Source organism: Elephas maximus, chromosome 10 (assembly GCF_024166365.1).
Source record: "Elephas maximus indicus isolate mEleMax1 chromosome 10, mEleMax1 primary haplotype, whole genome shotgun sequence".
Taxonomy (NCBI): Eukaryota; Metazoa; Chordata; class Mammalia; order Proboscidea; family Elephantidae; genus Elephas; species Elephas maximus.
Genome location: NC_064828.1, coordinates 62953064 through 62970245, shown reverse-complemented (window position 1 = coordinate 62970245; position 17182 = coordinate 62953064). Strand labels below are relative to the sequence as shown.

Sequence of the window (17182 nt, the reverse complement as noted above, 5' to 3'; positions counted from 1 at the left end):
AGAGGTTTGGTTAAGTATAAGAGCCAGAAGCCCTCTCTTCCCTACTTTGTCCTTTTTTAGACCCAACCAGATTAGAATTGTGTTTACCTAGAAAGGATCTTCTGAAATTCAGAAGGGTAGGCTTCAAGGATGGACAGATTTGGCCAATTAAACTTGTGGTTTGTTTTTCTGGGAAGAATGATGAACATTACTTTTGTAATTTAAAAATTCATAAATATTATGTAAAAAATAAAAATTTTGGAAATTATTGTGGCCATAGGCAGAAAGAAGGCTGGTTATACTCCAATGCTGAAATGCCATTTAATTTCTGGTACATTCAAGTGAACTTTTCAGAAAGAGAGTGGATTTCATCTAGCTGCTCACCAAGGGAAAAGTCCTAGCATAGGTTTTAAAATAGCATGAACTTAAAATGTTCCTGGAAAGATTACATTTCTGTTCAACAATTCTTTACTACTTTCCTCAGGGTTCTTGCTTTATTAGAGGCAAATATCAACATTCTAGAATAATGTCATGGTCTCCAGTTAGCAATATTCTGAATTCCATTGTCCTCTAGCTCATTCTATACTTCTTGTAGGGAAGACAATCCCAGAAATAGGTACTCATAAAATCTTCAAATTTCATCTTTAAAGCTGAGAAGGAATTATATAAATTAAGTTTTATGAATTCTCAATTTTAAACCTCTAACTTTGCATTAAGACAGATTTTTCCCATATCAGATTCATAGCAGTATATCATGAAATCGATTTAGTCAAGCACAACCAGCATTTTTTAAATTAACCAGATATCCTAGGAAATATCAGAGTGCATAGAGTAAAAAAAAAAAATAGTAAAGTATTATTTCATAATATTTTTCTTTCAGTAATATAAAAACTTATAAGTGAATATACATATGTCTGTGCATATGGCTACAGGTGTATATACTGGGTTGCAATATAAAACATATGTTATAGTGGGTGGCATCAAAGTTTGAAATCCATCTGCCTTAAGGAATCCATCATGTGAGGAGTGGTGATTAAAACTAGATTACTTGAACGTAAGGAGTCCCTGGGGAAACCCTGGTGGCATAGTGGTTAAGGGCTAGGGCTGCTAACCAGGAGGTCGGCAGTTTGAATCCACTAGGCTCTCCTTGGAAACCCTATGGGGTGGGTCTACTTTGTCCTTTAGGGTCTCTATGAGTCGGAATTGACTCGACGGCAACGGGTTTGCCTTTTTTTTTTTTTGGGCGATACAAATGGTTAAGTGCTGGGCTACTAACTGAAAGGTTGGTGGTTCAAATCCACCTAGAAGCACCTCAGAAGAAAGGCCTGGTGATCTGCTCCCTGTGGAGCACAGTTCTACTCTGAGACACGTGGGTTTGATCAACTGAGTCAGAATCAACTCACTTGCAACAGGTGAAGGTAGAATTAAATGTAAACAATGCACTAAATTCTGTCGCTGTTTGTTTTCTGTCACCAAATTAACTTGATTTTCCTCCAAGAGTTAAGATTTCTGATAGCATAGATTTGTTGATATAAAGTAGAGCAACTCAGTTGCTTTTGTTTTGTTTTTTAAGAAAACTTATTTTTGTTTTCTAATAGGTCAGTCAGATGAATTCCCTTGAACGAGAATTAGAAACAATTCACTTGGAAAATGAAGGCCTGAAAAAGAAGCAAGTAAAACTGGATGAGCAGCTAACGGAGGTAAGTTTTTAAGCAAATGGCCTTAGCTGTAAAGAATATTTTAATCCACGAATGAGCCATTTGTTGGGAGAGACTAGACATGGCATTGAACTCCTGTTGTGAAAATCTAAGAATACTGCCAGGCTGAATTCTTCGGTCCGTCTTGCCGAGTTTGATAGATGTTTTTGCTTAATTACTCAGTCATAGGAAGGAATCTACACTGATTTACAGAGGAAGGAAGAATGATGATTATTCTAAGATGCAAAGGCCTGTTACCTCAAGCAATCTGAGATGGCAGGAACTCAGTCTGACACCAGCCAAGGGGCCCAGGGCTCTGTGGCCAGCGCTGTGGTTGTAACAGTGTCCTGAGACCTCCTGTGTTGAAAGGTTTTAGAGATAATTGTTGCTCTCTAACAACCTCTTACATTAGGAAGTCTAGACAGGGAATTTTGAAAGTATTAGTATTTAAAAGTTTTATTTTAAAGTGCTGCCATTGTTCATTGCTACATTTGTAACTCAGCACTGTCTTTTGAGAGTCATATCTGATAAACATAAAAATGAGCATGTAAGTACAACTAGATAGTGCTTGGCTACCACCACTGACTACTCTGACAGGGATCACAATAGAGGGTCCCGGACAGAGCTAGAGGAAAATGTAGAACAAAATTCTAACTCACAAAAAGAGACCAGACTTACTGGCGTGACAGAGAGTGGAAAAACCCCGAGAATATGGCCCCTGGATACCCTTTTAGCTTAGTAATGAAGTCACTCCTGAGGTTTACCCTTCAGCCAAAGGTTAGACAGGCCCATAAAACAAAACGAGACTCAAGGGGCACGCCAGCCCAGGGGCAAGGACGGGCAAGGACAAGAAGGCAAGAGGGAACAAGAAAGCTGGTAATAGGGAACCCAAAGTCAAGAAGGGAGAGTGTTGACATGTCATGGGGTTGATAACCAATGTCATAAAACAATACGTGTACTAACTGTTTAATGAAAAGCTGATTTGTTCTGTAAGCCTTCATAAAGTACAAAAAAAAAAAAAAACCGGTATGTAAAACTTGTCACCTTGGATATGTGGTTTATAGCCTACCAGATTGCTTTATGAAAACTGGGCACAATTATAGGATATAAAACAAGTTATGTACAAATCATCATTAATAAATAAATTTCATTGAGATACTTTGCTTTGGGTAGATGAAAATATTGGTCAATTATTGATCCAACATTTAGTGAACTGTGAAATTTATATAAAGTAGAGAAGCATGGGTATAAAATGTCTTTTTGTGTTCTTAAATTATACTATGTATATGTACATTTGTAAGCCAGAATTATAGGAAGGAAGAGAGAGATTTATATTTTTTCTTAAGAAGCTGGACATATGCAAAGATAACTTTAAATAGATGCTTGGTTTTAAATATGAAATAATGGGCGAACATACTGTGTTGACATTTAAATGACCACAGAGGTTTCTATCAATTTTATGTTCTCTGATTTATCCACTAATGGGGAGATTAGTAAAGCTATAAAGAGTGTAATCCAAACATTTTTTTCTTTTTCTGACAGCATCTAATAAATGTGTTCAATACCTTGAGCTGTGGGCTGTATTTAGATATAGGTACGCTTTTCTGATGAAGTAATTATACACTCTAATGAATAAGATATCTGAAGCCAAGCCCAACAATGTCTAGTTCAAATTGAAGTGTAACCCACCCTAACAGGGTATACTTAATCACTCTTAGATCCTTTTCAAATGCTCCGACAACAGGCCAATTCTTCTCTGACCTGCTGTAGCTGGTCTCAGAATCCCTCTTCTTTCCAGCCCCACACTGCATTGCCAGCTGTTATAAGCAATTTCCATTCATAACTTTTCTCCCTGATCTGGTAGTAAACATTTGCTAATGGACAAGGGAAATGGAGTATTCTTGGCACTGGAGCTGCTTAACTAAGGAAGAAGCATGGCTGTTCATTTGAACACTGAAAAGAACATCATACACTATCTACTTTAATGAAGCTTTCAGTAGGAAATAAGACTAAGCCATTAACTCTGTGTAGATTTATGCAAATTAGATTTTTATTTTATGTTATGATATCTATAGATTAGGCCAATTTGGGGGGCTCTATAGTGGTTCTCACACCGTTTTTTGTGTCCAAGCTCACATGAGGGGTAGGTCTGTTCCTCTCACTCTGGCAGGGATTCTCACTTGGTTGGGGTGAAGGACAGTGGGCAGTCAGGGAGATGTTCCTACATCAGAATCTTGGGAATCGAGGTATTTGAGAAAAGCGTTCCAGGTGATTCTAGTCTGAGGTATGTGCTCCCTTGAGGAGAGGGGTCTCTCCTTATCCCTGTATACCAGTTTAAAAGTCATTGACCTTATGTAATACATACTCAGAGTGTAGCTAAAGATCCCAAATCATTGGACTAGAACATTGAAGAGTTAGAGTTAGAATTTGACTCTCAGGGCTTTTTCAGCTATATGAGGTAATGTTCTATAAATAATTCACTTGAACCTTCGGGGCAGTGGGGGGGAGGATTATAGACTATATCAGCAGTTTTCAAGCCTGCTGCATACCTCCGTGACAGACAACAGCTCAGGCACGTGATCAACAAAAATGCCTTATACCTTATATTCCATACCTCTCTAACATCAGATCCATTCCATACTGGACCTGGAATCTTCTAAATAATTATATTGGGATGGGTGGAAGAAACGGTGGCAAACTCAGAAACCAACCAAATTGCAGTAGGTGAGGGAGCAGTTGCAGAATTAGAGCTATAAGACATTTTTGTCTGCAAAATTTATATGCAAAGAAATGTAAATGTTGGTCCTTCACAAACTTACTGACGAAAGCACACGTACTCATGTATGTAATACCTGACTGGTACTGTTCTTTTTCTTTTATAACTCATACCTTTCTTCCTCTTTTTATAACTCCTGTAATTTTCTTTTGTTTGTTTTTCTTGTCTGTGGCTAACCTGTATCTAGAACTCAGTGGTTGGAACTAGCAGAGAAGGGTGCAGTTCTCTGCCTGAGATAGTGTGTGAAGGTAGAACATTCTTTTCAATGAACTTTCATAGCATGGAGACATCTCATTAAACTCCTTGTTCATGTAATCGTTTCTACTGACTATAACAATAAGTACTTAAGGTAAGAGCCAGTATTCATTTTCATTTTGATTTAACTGTGGAATATGGCTCCATTTACTTTTATGCCAGGATTTTCCTCAGTATTTAAAGCATTGTATGTGAAAATTATCTCTCTGATATAAAATGATGGGAATATAATTCTCCATATCCACTATTCCTGAAAATAAAGTGTGGGTTTTCTGCATCTACAACTAGAAGTATTTGGAACTGGGTAATGGTCCACCTCAGAGATTCAGATTTAAGGAAATGGATAGTGGCTCTGAAGTTTCATGATAACATTTACATTTAGTTGTAAGGGCCTTTTGCCCCTTCTCACAGGCCTGGGGATGCTTCCTCTTTAGTGCTCGGTCATGTTTGTTGCATGTTTGTTTTTTCCATTGAGCCGTGTGACTGCTGAACGTGTAGACAGATATGAGGTGGCATGCTTTTCGCTGGCCAAGAGGCAGTGCATTCTCCTTACCCTGTCTTTGATTGGCATGTTGATACATATACCATTTTCTCATTGTCTTGAACAAATACTCCTATGTATTCCAGTTCCCAGGTGTTCTGGAATATTGCCTCATGTGCCAGAATTGCCTGTCTTATTGTGCTATTTAAGGTTATAACTACACATTGATAAACTAACGTAGGTTAAAATATTTTTAGATGTAAGGCAAGATTCTTTGAAAAAATTGCAGACTTGGGGTTGGAAAATATGTAGGCATTGAACATTTGCGTTTAAGAATCTTTATGAAAGGTAAGTAAAGTGGCAGAACCCTAAAGTATAACCACTTTCTCTCCTAATTTTCCTACTTCAACCCATTGAAAAAAAAAATATATATATATATATATATAGGGATAATCTAATTAAATTAAATTTTGTCCTGGTGTAAGAAAAAATGAAGTAGAATTAAGATGTATTATGCATATTATGAAGGGACCTTGACAGCACAACAGTTAAACGTTTGGGGCTAACCACAGGGTTGGTGGTTTGAACCCACCCAGTGGCTCCATGGAAGAAAAGACCTGGTGATCTGCTCCTGTAAATATTACAGCCTAGAAAAACTACGGGGCAGTTCTGCTGTGTCCTGTAGGGTTGCTATGAGTTGCAATTGACTTGATGACATCTAACAACAACGTGTATGTTGTTTACCTCATGAGGAAATGCTATTTTTTAAATCTAAAACTGTTAAGAAGGTCTGCTTATTGATTAATTCTACTATCTCCTAAGCAAAATGACTCTTCCATTTACATCTGACTCAGGCTCATGTGCTGTCCAATTTCCAAGCTATCAGTGGGTAGTAGAGGCCAATAATGAATTCATAGGCTTCATTACTCCCTGGTTGACACCTTCAAGGGCAGCTCTGTGATTAAAGGCATGCAGCTGACCAGGCTTTGCCCTTGTCCTTCAGATGCAGCACCTGAGGTCCACTGTGATGCTTAGCCCACCCCCTCATGCTTGGGATCTGCAGCTGCTCCAGCAGCAAGCCTGTCCGATGGTGCCCAGGGAGCAATTTCTGCAGCTTCAACATCAGCTGCTACAGGCCGAAAGGATCAACCGGCGCCTGCGGGAAGAACTTGAAAACAGGACCTCCGAAACTAACACACCACAGGTATGAATGCAGTTCTTTCTTTTTTTTCTTTAGTAGTAAACTCAGATCTGATGGGTTGCCTGTCTAATTTTTACCTGTTTGTTTAAAAGTTATACCAGTTGAAAAGCAGGGATAAAGGTCCCAAATATCTTCTGTCAGAGAGTTACACCTTACCTGTGTTACAAATTCACGGAACTGCAGCTCTACTACGTTGTATTTTTTTTTTTTGCTGTGTTACTTTTGCGCTCTCACCTTCTAAGCTGGATGATTAAGTGTCCTGGGGCTCCCTTACACAGGTGTAATAAAGTAGCAGGAGCACTTGAACATGGTGTGCAACTGGCATAGCGTTATTGTCTGACCCCAAAACTGTTAAAAATTCAAGTGTATTCCTAGGATATGAGCTACCAACAAAGCATCCTGAGTTTTCCTGTAGCTACTGGGTGGAGCCTACTCAGTTCCATGGAATTCACAAGTAGGGACTTTTCACAAATTTTTTAGTTGGCATGGAGCCCTGGTGGCACAGTTAACTTAATTTTTAAAAATGATCTTGTTTGAAAACTCTGTTTTTAAGAAAATATCTTCTTTCCCTTTCCTTTGAATTAGCATTATCCCTGCTCAGTACCAGACACAGTCTTCTTACCTAGTTTTTCAGATTGTTATTTCATTAGTACTTCATTCGTAATTATCCTTTTTCAGAAGTCTTGTAACTCCTTGGTCTTGCCCATTTAATTTATTCAGAATTGGGAATAAAGAAATAAAAAGTACTCTCTTGAAATGCTAAATTAATTTTTCTAAATTCTAAAGAAATTCATTTCTGCATAAATTCTAAATTCTTTCTGGTTTGAATGCACTTCTGTTGTTAGATACTTTGCCTCTCGGTAAACATTTGGTAAAGAATTTCCCACCTCTTTTTTTCTGATGTCCCCACAAAGTGGCTTTGCAGAGTCACATTAACATTGTCATTAGACGTGGAGCAGTTCTGTTTTCCTGCTTTCCTCTCCTACTACTGTGTATCTCTGCTTTGTCATGATGTACCTGTCTAATGAAACTTTTTAAACAAATTTGTCTTCTATGTTTTAAAATCCATGTTTTTGGAAGCTTTCCCATACTACTTCAATTTCCATATATTAAAATTAAATTTTCAAATTAAAATTGTGATAGTGGGGCATTGGATGGATGCTTCCACTCTTCATTTTATAATTGAAATATAAAACCTTGATGTCAGTTATTAATGGATATCCCAAACCAAATGCTTGAGCTAAGATTCTGCTTGTTGCTTTCCCATGCACACTGTTTTGAAAGTATTCTCTTCCCAGCCCACCCACCAATGTTTAACAATAAAAAAAAAAATCCAGCCAGATGACAAGATAGACTGTATATTGCTCTGTAAAATGCCACCTGCAGGCTCTCCTGCTTCGTGACTGAGCTGACCCAAAATTTAAGATTACAGGATGCGGTTAGAACCTGCACGTTGTCTGTGTGTGTGGAGTGATGTGATTTCTTCTGCCTTTGTGTTGCTTTGCTTGCTTATGCGGTGTTAATGTATGTGCATCTAAAGACTGCTTGCATTATCAGTGTGTGAATTTAGACCTCCCCAAAAGTATAATCTTGACACCAGGGTGAAGTGTACCACTTGCCTTCTTTCTCTAGGCCTTGACGCCGGAGCAGCGAGCAGTGCATGCAGATTCCTACAGAAGGATTGGGCACCTGTGAAAACTGGGCTGCTATTGATGGCATTTCTTACCATGGCAGCAGATACTCTAATGCACACATCCACACACACACAGCCAACACACAGACACAGAGACATAAGCTGAGAAATGTTTTGGAATCAAGTGCTCTTTTAAATTATTATTATTATTACTGTTATTGTTAAGCCTCTGCAGTATTATGTCTCTTATTTATTTATGTAGAAATGACAGAGTTTGTGAATCAAATTCACAAATTTCAGCATGTTACAAATCATTTTATTTATACTATTTAAAGAGTGTGGATTTGAAATTCTCGAAAGGATGTATTCTATATATTTTCTCATTCCATATGTTGTAACTATTTTTCACAAAAGGTACTACTTTTATATATGGAATTTGAAGAAAATCAGGAATATTTATACTGTTTTGTATAAGATGTATAATACTTTTTGACAGGAAAAACGAAAGTTTTGATGAAACAATAAAATAAATTTTAAATATATGACTCCTTTTGTTCTTCCTCTTCCTCCCACTCTTTTGCCATACACCATGTTCCTTGAATTCATTGTTATTATGTGGGGTTTTTTTTGTTTTCCTTTGCTGTTTTTTTTGTTTTACTTTATTTTTTAAGCAAGTGGAAATTGGGTACTTTCCATTAAAGTTTGAACTTTAAAGAGCTATTATATTTTTTAAAATACAGGGCTTTTTTAAAAGCTAGGTGTTCTCAAGGCCTGGTTTCTTGAAATTTACTTTCTGCATTAGACTCTTGCCTACTAAAATTTTTGCATTCAAATTAGTCACATGATTTAGTTGCTTCATTTATGATTGTGTAACTGCTACTATTTAATATCCAAATATGTTGACTTTCAACTCATGTTTGATCATTCTGCTTGCATTTTAAAGGATATGTTTTAAAGAATGTTTTATAGCCAAGTTATGCCATCAGCCATTAACTTCTGAGCTTTGTTTAAACATTTGAAGAACCTTTTGAAATCTGTAGTTCCTTATGTAGACATTTTGGTAGATTTGTGGGGGAGAAGGAGGGCAGTCAGTTACACTCCAAGCTCTCTAGGTCTGTCTGCTCTGAGAACCATGTACTCCTTAATTTATCACTGTTGTGTGAGGAGAGGAGGAAGGAAAGGCCGGGGTTCTTTTCCTGCCCTATTGTTTTATCTAAAACTGTTTGCAGGGAGAAGATCCTTAATTTTAAATCTGTTCTGTTGATAAACCAATCCTTCAAACCAGATGTTTGCTTCACATTGACAAGTCAAATTGGGAAACAGATGACTAGAATAACTGGCAGGAAGAGGCTGATTGTAATGAAGAAAAAACACTAACACTCTTATAGTAACCAGCCATTTCAAAGGAAAAACAGACACACATATTTTCAGCTCATTGGACATATTAGGCAATTCTGAAAACTCAGTTTTTATTTCACTGTTGAGAGGCCCACAGTATTACACAGACCCAAATCACAGATGCATGAGTGAAAACCATCTTTTCTATTTACTTTGGATGCTCATTTTTGTAGAAGTACAACTAGGTATTAGAGCCCTGGTGGTGCAGTGCTTAAGAGCTCAGCTGCTAACCAAAAGGTCAGCAGTTTGAATCCACCAGCCACTCCTGGGAAACCCTATGGGACAGTTTGGGTTTTAAGAATTTTGTTTTATCTCAGGGGAAGATGGTAACACAGGTAAGATTCTTTTTGTTTTAGTTTTTTGTCTTTGATTCCTTCTCTGATAGGATTACTTTTCTAACATGTGCAACCAGAATTCCCATTTCACCAGAAATCCATCCTTCCTGTTTCAAAGACAAAGCATTTGTTCTCCTTTCTCCAGGCATCTTGGGGGGGGAAATACTCTACTAGTGTTTTCTTTTCAGTGTGGCATGATTTTCAAATGATAATACACTTTCCTTCTTCCCTGCAGGTAAACCAGGAACAACTAGTAACTGTCATGGAGGAACGAATGATGGAAGTTGAACAGAAACTAAAACTGGTGAAAAGGCTTCTCCAGGAGAAAGTGAATCAGCTCAAAGAACAAGTGAGCCTCCCTGGTCATCTCTGCCCACCCACTCCACATTCCAGTTTTAACTCCAGCTGTACATTCCTTTATTGCCATTAACTTGTTAACTTCTGTTGTTGTCTAATAAAGGCAAATTCTACTATTTAAATGTCTACAAGAACTTAGAAATCTCTCCCCCCCTCCCCTACAAAATACAAATTCTGTGTTCTATTCTATTCTGTATCATTTTTTCCAAAGCTCTTTTAAGGCATATATTTTTCCACAATTAAAAATTGTATATTGGCTGACAGTGACTCACATAGACCTAAAGCATTCCTAAGGAGGTGTCAGTGCCTCAGATTGAATATTTACAGCTTTTTTGTTTTTGTTTTTTCCCTGCCCAAGCCAGGAAATGTTCCTATCTAAATATACAGAAAAATGATAATGGTAAAAAATTACAGGGAAGGAGACTAGCAATAAATGGAACTTTTAGCTTTCTTGTTACCAACAGCTTGTGACAACCTCATAAAGTACCTTACCGCTGTAGCCAAACTCCAAAAAAAAATTTGCCTAGAATCAGCCCGCACTCCAAATTCTAAGACCGCTAAGCAATCTGATCATTTTCACTTCCTAGTAGCAGGGGTGGCCTCGGAGTTTAGACATTAGTTGTATATCCACTGAAGAGACATGGAGGGAAGGCTACTTCCAGGAGGGTTTATAAATTCTGTGGAAACTGAGATTGAGATGGACTCGTGGGAAGGGAGATAGAAATCGCCCAGCCTGGTTTTCTATGTACGTAAAACCTAGGGAGAATAATCTCAAGAGAGTCTGAATGCACAGGCAGACAGGATCCATCTTTTGCCCCATGTTTTAAGACACAGAGAAGAGAGAAATAGAAAGTCCTGTTCAATAAACACTTATCCATTCAATCCTTTAATCATTCATTCAACACGTAGTTACTCTGTGCCAGGTCCTGCTCTAGGTACTGGAGATACAGCAGTGGACAAAACAAAGTCCCTACCCATAAAAAAAAAACCCATATGGAGTGCAAATTCTAGTACACCTTCAAGGTGCCAAGCATTTGGCCGGCGTTAGGTTCAAAAATCCAGAAAATAGGGTTGACTCTATTTTCTACAGAGAGGAAGACAGAGTAGAGATAATTGATCCAGCCCAGGAATTTAAAGAACTCCTCCCGAAGGCCTCCTAAACCGAGTCTTCAGGGTTGAATATGATTTGGACAAGTGCAGAAATGTGGGAGGGACATTTGAGGCTATGGGAGCATCATGCAGTTGTGACAACATATGGGATGTGGACATCTACAGACCCTTTCGTGTTAGCCATTCCTGTCCTGGAAGGGGCAGGAGAAGAGGCGGGAGAGGAAGGCAGGAGCAGAGCAGCAGAGAGCCTTGCGTACTGAGCCAAGGAGTTTGAATTTTATTCTGTAGGTGATGAAGAGCTATCAAAAGATTTTTAATGAAAGCAAAAAAGGGAGGGAGAACGAGAGGGGGGAAGGAAAGAAGTTGTATGAAAAGCAGTAGGTTCTGAAGTGTTAGTATGTTACACCTGCCAGTCATCTAGGTTCTGGGTTTCAGAGTATTAGGTCCTTATCCTTGCTCTCTGAAATGCTAATAAATTAATTAGCCACTCTTCAGGTTGCTCTTTATCCCCTTAAACCTTTATACTTTTAGATGTCCTGCCTGCTTTTAGATGCCCTGGGTGTAAAATGAGGAGTTGGAGGTACGAGGGAAGGGAGGATTGGAAGCTATTCACCACAGAAGCAATAATAAAATTATCCCAAGGCTTCTGACAAGTTTTCTTACCCCAACCCAGACTATATATTCTAACATGAGGTTTTTTGGTTTGATACTAGAGTATACCTTCTGAGTAAGGCTTTATATAAAAGAGGGACAGCTAAGAAAAAGTAACTACTCAAATATTATCTCTTTGTTATAATACATGAGCCAGATTTTAAAATAATCAGTAGATTTTATTATAAATGGGAAGCTCAAGCATCTGATGTTAAGAGCAGATTCAACATAATCTACACTGTGCACTTCAGCAACTTAGGTTATAAGAGTATTTTGAAATTTTTAGAGAATGAATAAAGAACAAACATTGGAATAAAGAAGTTCATTAAAAAAAAAAACAACTCAGTTTTGACCCCTCGATTGTCAATCTGTTCTTTTTATCAGTAACTTCTACAAACGTTGTGCAAAGAAACACCTCGGAAAAAATAAGTTTGCTCCACTTGTACCCCTGATACCAGGTCTGATGTTAGAACTGTACTGTAAATAAAAGAATATAATTTGCCTTTATAGACAACTGTCTTTATGTCAGACCTTAAACTTAAAAGCAGAATTACCGAAATGGAGTCAAGATGTTTCTGATTCTATTTCTAGCTCTGCAAGAATACTAAAGCAGATGAGATGGTGAAGGATTTGTATGTTGAAAATGCCCAGTTATTGAAAGCTCTGGAAGTGACTGAGCAGCGACAGAAAACGGCAGAGAAGAAGAATTACCTCTTAGAAGAGAAGATTGCCAGCCTCAGTAATATAGTCAGGAATCTGACACCAGCGCCATTGACTTCTACACCTCCTCTGAGGTCATAGCCAAGCCAAAGAATATTTTTGCACTTTACTGAAATGGATGGAACATTTCAGTAGGTTCTCAAAACATCCCGCCCCACCCCCCTTTTTTAACCTTTAATAGCTTAAAATTAAGCCTAACCTAAAACTGCCAGCAAAGGATTGGCATCTCCATTCATTGTAATTAGTTTTTCTAAATAGATCCTTACAGGAGTTTCGAACAAATATTCACATATTTCACTGTTTATATTATTCTTAAACTTTCTATTTATTTATTTTTTTTAATATTCTACGAATACCAAGAAGGCAAATATATGAAAACAGTTCAAGAACCTTAAAACCCAAGTTTTGAAGAAGTTTTAAAAATTACTGTTGTGTACAAATCTAAATGTAAATTGCAGATATTTACATTTGAAATCTGATTAGAATAATTATTTTGAACTTTATGTTAAAACCAAATATTTAGGTGTTTTGGGATTACACATATACATACTGAAAAGTCATTCTGTTTCTAATAGTTTTGGGTCTTTGAATTAATTGGTAGACTTTCTGTTTGATAAGAAAACTGGACTCACGTTTGCCCACAGAAATCCGAAAAGCTTGAGTCCGTAGAACTCTACAGTCTAACATCTATGACAGTATTACCATTCTTGATGTATTACAGATACAAAACTGATTCACTAAACTGCACTGTTAACTAATGTTAATACTTTACTTTCTTTCAATAGCCTTTTCATTCCCCCCCCCCCGCCATTTGGGAGCTTGTCTTCCAAGAAATGTTTTATAAAGCCACATTCTTAAAACATCTCAACTACAAGGAAAGCACTGAAAGAAACCACTTTGGAGTTAAAAGCTACTCTTGGAAGAGAGAGAAGCAAACCATGTGGGTTTTCCTATTCTAAAGTCTTAGAGTCCATGAACTTACATTTGGGGTTACCTCAAGAACTCAGGGAATAATACCTTAAACTGTCTTCCTGAACTAATGTAGGGCCTCTTTAAACATTTGAAATGTATAAACCACATGACCTTATTTATTTATCTTATGTATTTACAACCATAGTAAAATTTTTATTTCTACATTTTTAATGAATTTAATCTTCTGGGGAAGGGCCTTGATTTTAGAGTAAAAAACCTATTCTAATTTGTGGAAGAAGCTTTTTTGTTTGTGTTAATATAGGTCAAAATTTGCACACTTCTTACTCTTCTATATCGAGAATCTGATCATAAGAATTTCTTACTGTGGTAAGCATTGGCATGCCACCTACAGTAAAGGACTGCCAAATAGGACTTTCCATTCAGGCTCAAGACCAGGACTTTATCACACAGCAGACATTTTAGATTGAGTAACATTTTTTTCCAAGTACAGTAAAACCCACGAAAGTCTGAACCTGTGCAAGGCGGAAACTTGTCAGAGAAGGAAAACTCAGATATTTTCCACTAAACAAGTGACAGAAAAGTGGTAAGACTGCACCCTTGTCAAAGGTGGAAAACTCACAAGACCTGAAAAAACAAGGCAGTCGTGTCAGTTTCTGGCTCTCACAGGTTTCATTGTACTATCTCTGCTTCTAGGCTACTTCACCCAGAAGTTGGTAGAGGACTTGCTATATGTCAAGACACTAAAAAAACTCATCAAAGCCACCTGCTTGTTTTTGTGGGAGAGGAATTAGATGAGAAAAATTCACTTTGGTGTATTCCAGGAAGGCCATTCCCATCAGCTTACAAGAGATATAATAGCAGAATTAGACACCACTTTATTTTTTTTTTTTATGAAAAGGAACATATGATAAGGCAAACTGCCTACTTAGTCATATAATGTCAGACACTCAGTCTCTAAATAATTTCCATCAAGGAACCTCAGGGTTCCTTGGGGCCTAACCATCCTCTAGTCCCACCTGCCAACCCAGGAGTCTGTGCTACCAGAGTCCTGATAAGGCATGGTGGTTTATAGGACTGGGAATTCCCACTGGTGAAACCGACCTTTTAATTTTTGGACAGCTCTTATCAAAAAGTCCTGGTTTCTTCTTAGAAAAATAATCTCAATCCTTTCTTATAATTACACTTCAAAATATTTGACATCTGCTATCATATCTTCTGGCTGGTGGTTATCATATCTTCCCTAAATCTTTCTTGTCCAATGTAAACATTCCTAGTAAACTCAACTATTTGTATGGCATTCACTTTAACAGGGAATTTTTTTCACTTAAAAGTGTGGCTAGACATAGACTATGGTCAAAAATAAAACTAAGTATCTATGGTGTATTTATGTAATATGCTTCAAGTTACTCAAGGTTATTGCCATTGCAACTGAGCACCAAGCATATTTCTCAAAATAGCTGGCTTAGCATGTGATCACATTTGTTGCGGTTTTTTTATTATGAAAAGTATAATTTGTTTACTTCCTACAAATTTGTATTTATATGTATATAAAATGCTGTAAAATGATTGTAAATACGACTTTCTGGAAAGTTTTAGACTACATTTAAAATCCCTTTATCCAAAATCAAATGCTGCTCAAGTGACAGTTAATTTAACCAAAATGTAGGTGCTTAATTTCTTGCTTTAATCCACCTAAAAGATTGGGGAAAAAAATCAATGTGAAAAGTATCATATAAAAAAAAGATAGATATGTTAAATTTATGCATTTGTGCAGCAGTTTATTTTTGTAGACTAGAGTGGGAATTTAACTGCAATTTATAAGATAGCTTACAGCTTTTAAAAGACCTTTTAAAGAGATTACGTTCAAACTGTTAAAATTAAGTGTTTAATATTTGCTTTCAGACTTGAAATAGCACTCTTCAAAATTGCAAGTTATATGTTATAGGCATTTAGCTGCTTGTTTATTAAAAGCACTGGATTTTTTAAAACTTTATTTTAACTTCTTAAGAACAGTTAGAAGACAGGATCTTCTTTTCAAGGAAAGGGAATCAAGCTTGCTTTTGTTATGATAATACTTTACACTAAGAAGAGGAAAATGTAGGTAGTAAAACATACATTATTCTATTTTGCTTTCTTCTGCTTTTTAGAAGCCTGAACTCTTAAGCTCAAATTTGTGAAGGGAGGGAAATAGAAGAGGAAAGATAGAACCAATCAAAGTATTTTGTTGTACTTATTTTTCTGAAACTCTTCTAAACCCAGATTTTAAAAACTCGTAAATGTGACTCCTTCCCAGAAGCTTCAAATGTATTGCTTGTATATTTACTCTTCAGCATATTTTACATAAGTAGATCACAAAGTCATAGACTTGCAAAGTATGGGAGGAGATCTTACAGGTTTAGTATTTCAATAATGCATCAATACCCAGGGCAGGTATTGTTTTGAGGAACTATTTTTTTAAAGATGAATATAGCTTTATGAGGGACTTTGGTTTTTAAAGGTAAAAAATGAATTTTTTATTTTTGTGATTCTTGTGATTGACTCCTCTTTTTTGCTGAGTGGAGAAAGGGAAAGGTATTGTATTGCCAGCATCTTAAAGATACTCTCAATCAAGGCAAGGCCAAGAGCTTTGTAAGAGTATTAAACAAGCCCTGTTTTGATTTGATTACCTGTAATGACTTATGGGAATAATATAAAAGTAATGACAAAAACCAAGTCAATGCATATTAAACCATGTCGTTCCATATTTAAAACTTATCTTTTATATCATATTTGGACCTAACTGACCATTTCAGCACTGTAAAGTAATTTTGGTTTTATGGCATGTGGATAGTTGTTCCATAACAAATTATCAAAGCTGGCTTTTTGCTTTTCAGCTTCTTTGGATGATACAAATTAAATTTATTCTTATCAGGGAGACATTATCACAGCATGATTTAAAGGAACATTGAAGGAAAACCTGAGGTGGAGAGAGCCTGAGTTCATCTAAAGCTATCTATAGAATTCTGTTCAGATAAAGATTAGTGTTTATGTATTTATATTGGCTTTGTATATTTCATCTTAGCTCTTCTATCTTAGAAATATTTTAACATCAGCTTAAAATGTAAATAAATAAATAATTTTGTAAGCATGGCTCTTGTTTTCTATATATCCTGAACTTTTCTAAACAATTTCAGTGTGTTTATCGTTGGTCTTTAGAGTGAAAGCATCAAAATATTGCATTAAACACATTCTACAGATACAGAATCTCAGCCCCCACTCCAGACCTATTTAACTGGAATCTGCATTTTAAAAAGATCCCCAAGTGATTTGTTATGATTTAAACCACTGGAACTCCATTCCTTACAAAGAATTAATGCCTTTCACACCAGACAGTTTTTAGCTCTAAAATCCTGACCTAACCTCAGGCAAGGTCTTGCTTGAGATTTTGGGTGCTTCAGAGGTGCCTGTATTTTACTTTACCATCTTAATTGGTGGCTCAGACTTGCTTAATTGGGTTGCTCATGAGTGATGAAATACATGCAATTAGAGGACACAAAAAGTTCACACAAAAGCACATTAGGTTAATATGCTGAATACCAAAATGTGGAAAAGTTGGGCCAATCTAGTCCTATCTTATAAGCCCTATTTTCAAAGTTTTTATACCAACCTCACACTGC

General features: G+C 36.8%; 1 protein-coding gene across 7 annotated transcripts in view; it reads left to right on the top strand.

Moving 5' to 3' along the window:
- NIN (ninein) overlaps positions 1-16653 on the top strand; it is a 118070-nt gene extending 101417 nt beyond the window's left edge. For 4 of the 7 annotated variants that reach the window (XM_049897921.1, XM_049897919.1, XM_049897918.1 and 1 more), the window contains 4 exons: positions 1578-1679; positions 6192-6392; positions 9991-10104; positions 12465-16653. In XM_049897921.1, the coding sequence (XP_049753878.1) occupies positions 1578-1679; positions 6192-6392; positions 9991-10104; positions 12465-12674 (627 nt within the window). In that variant the 3' untranslated portion in view covers positions 12675-16653. Of the gene's footprint in view, positions 1-1577; positions 1680-6191; positions 6393-8021; positions 8308-9990; positions 10382-12464 lie in introns of those variants that run through there. The other 3 variants (XM_049897925.1, XM_049897923.1, XM_049897924.1) reach the window with 3 other exon arrangements.
- Positions 16654-17182: the final 529 nt, after the last annotated feature.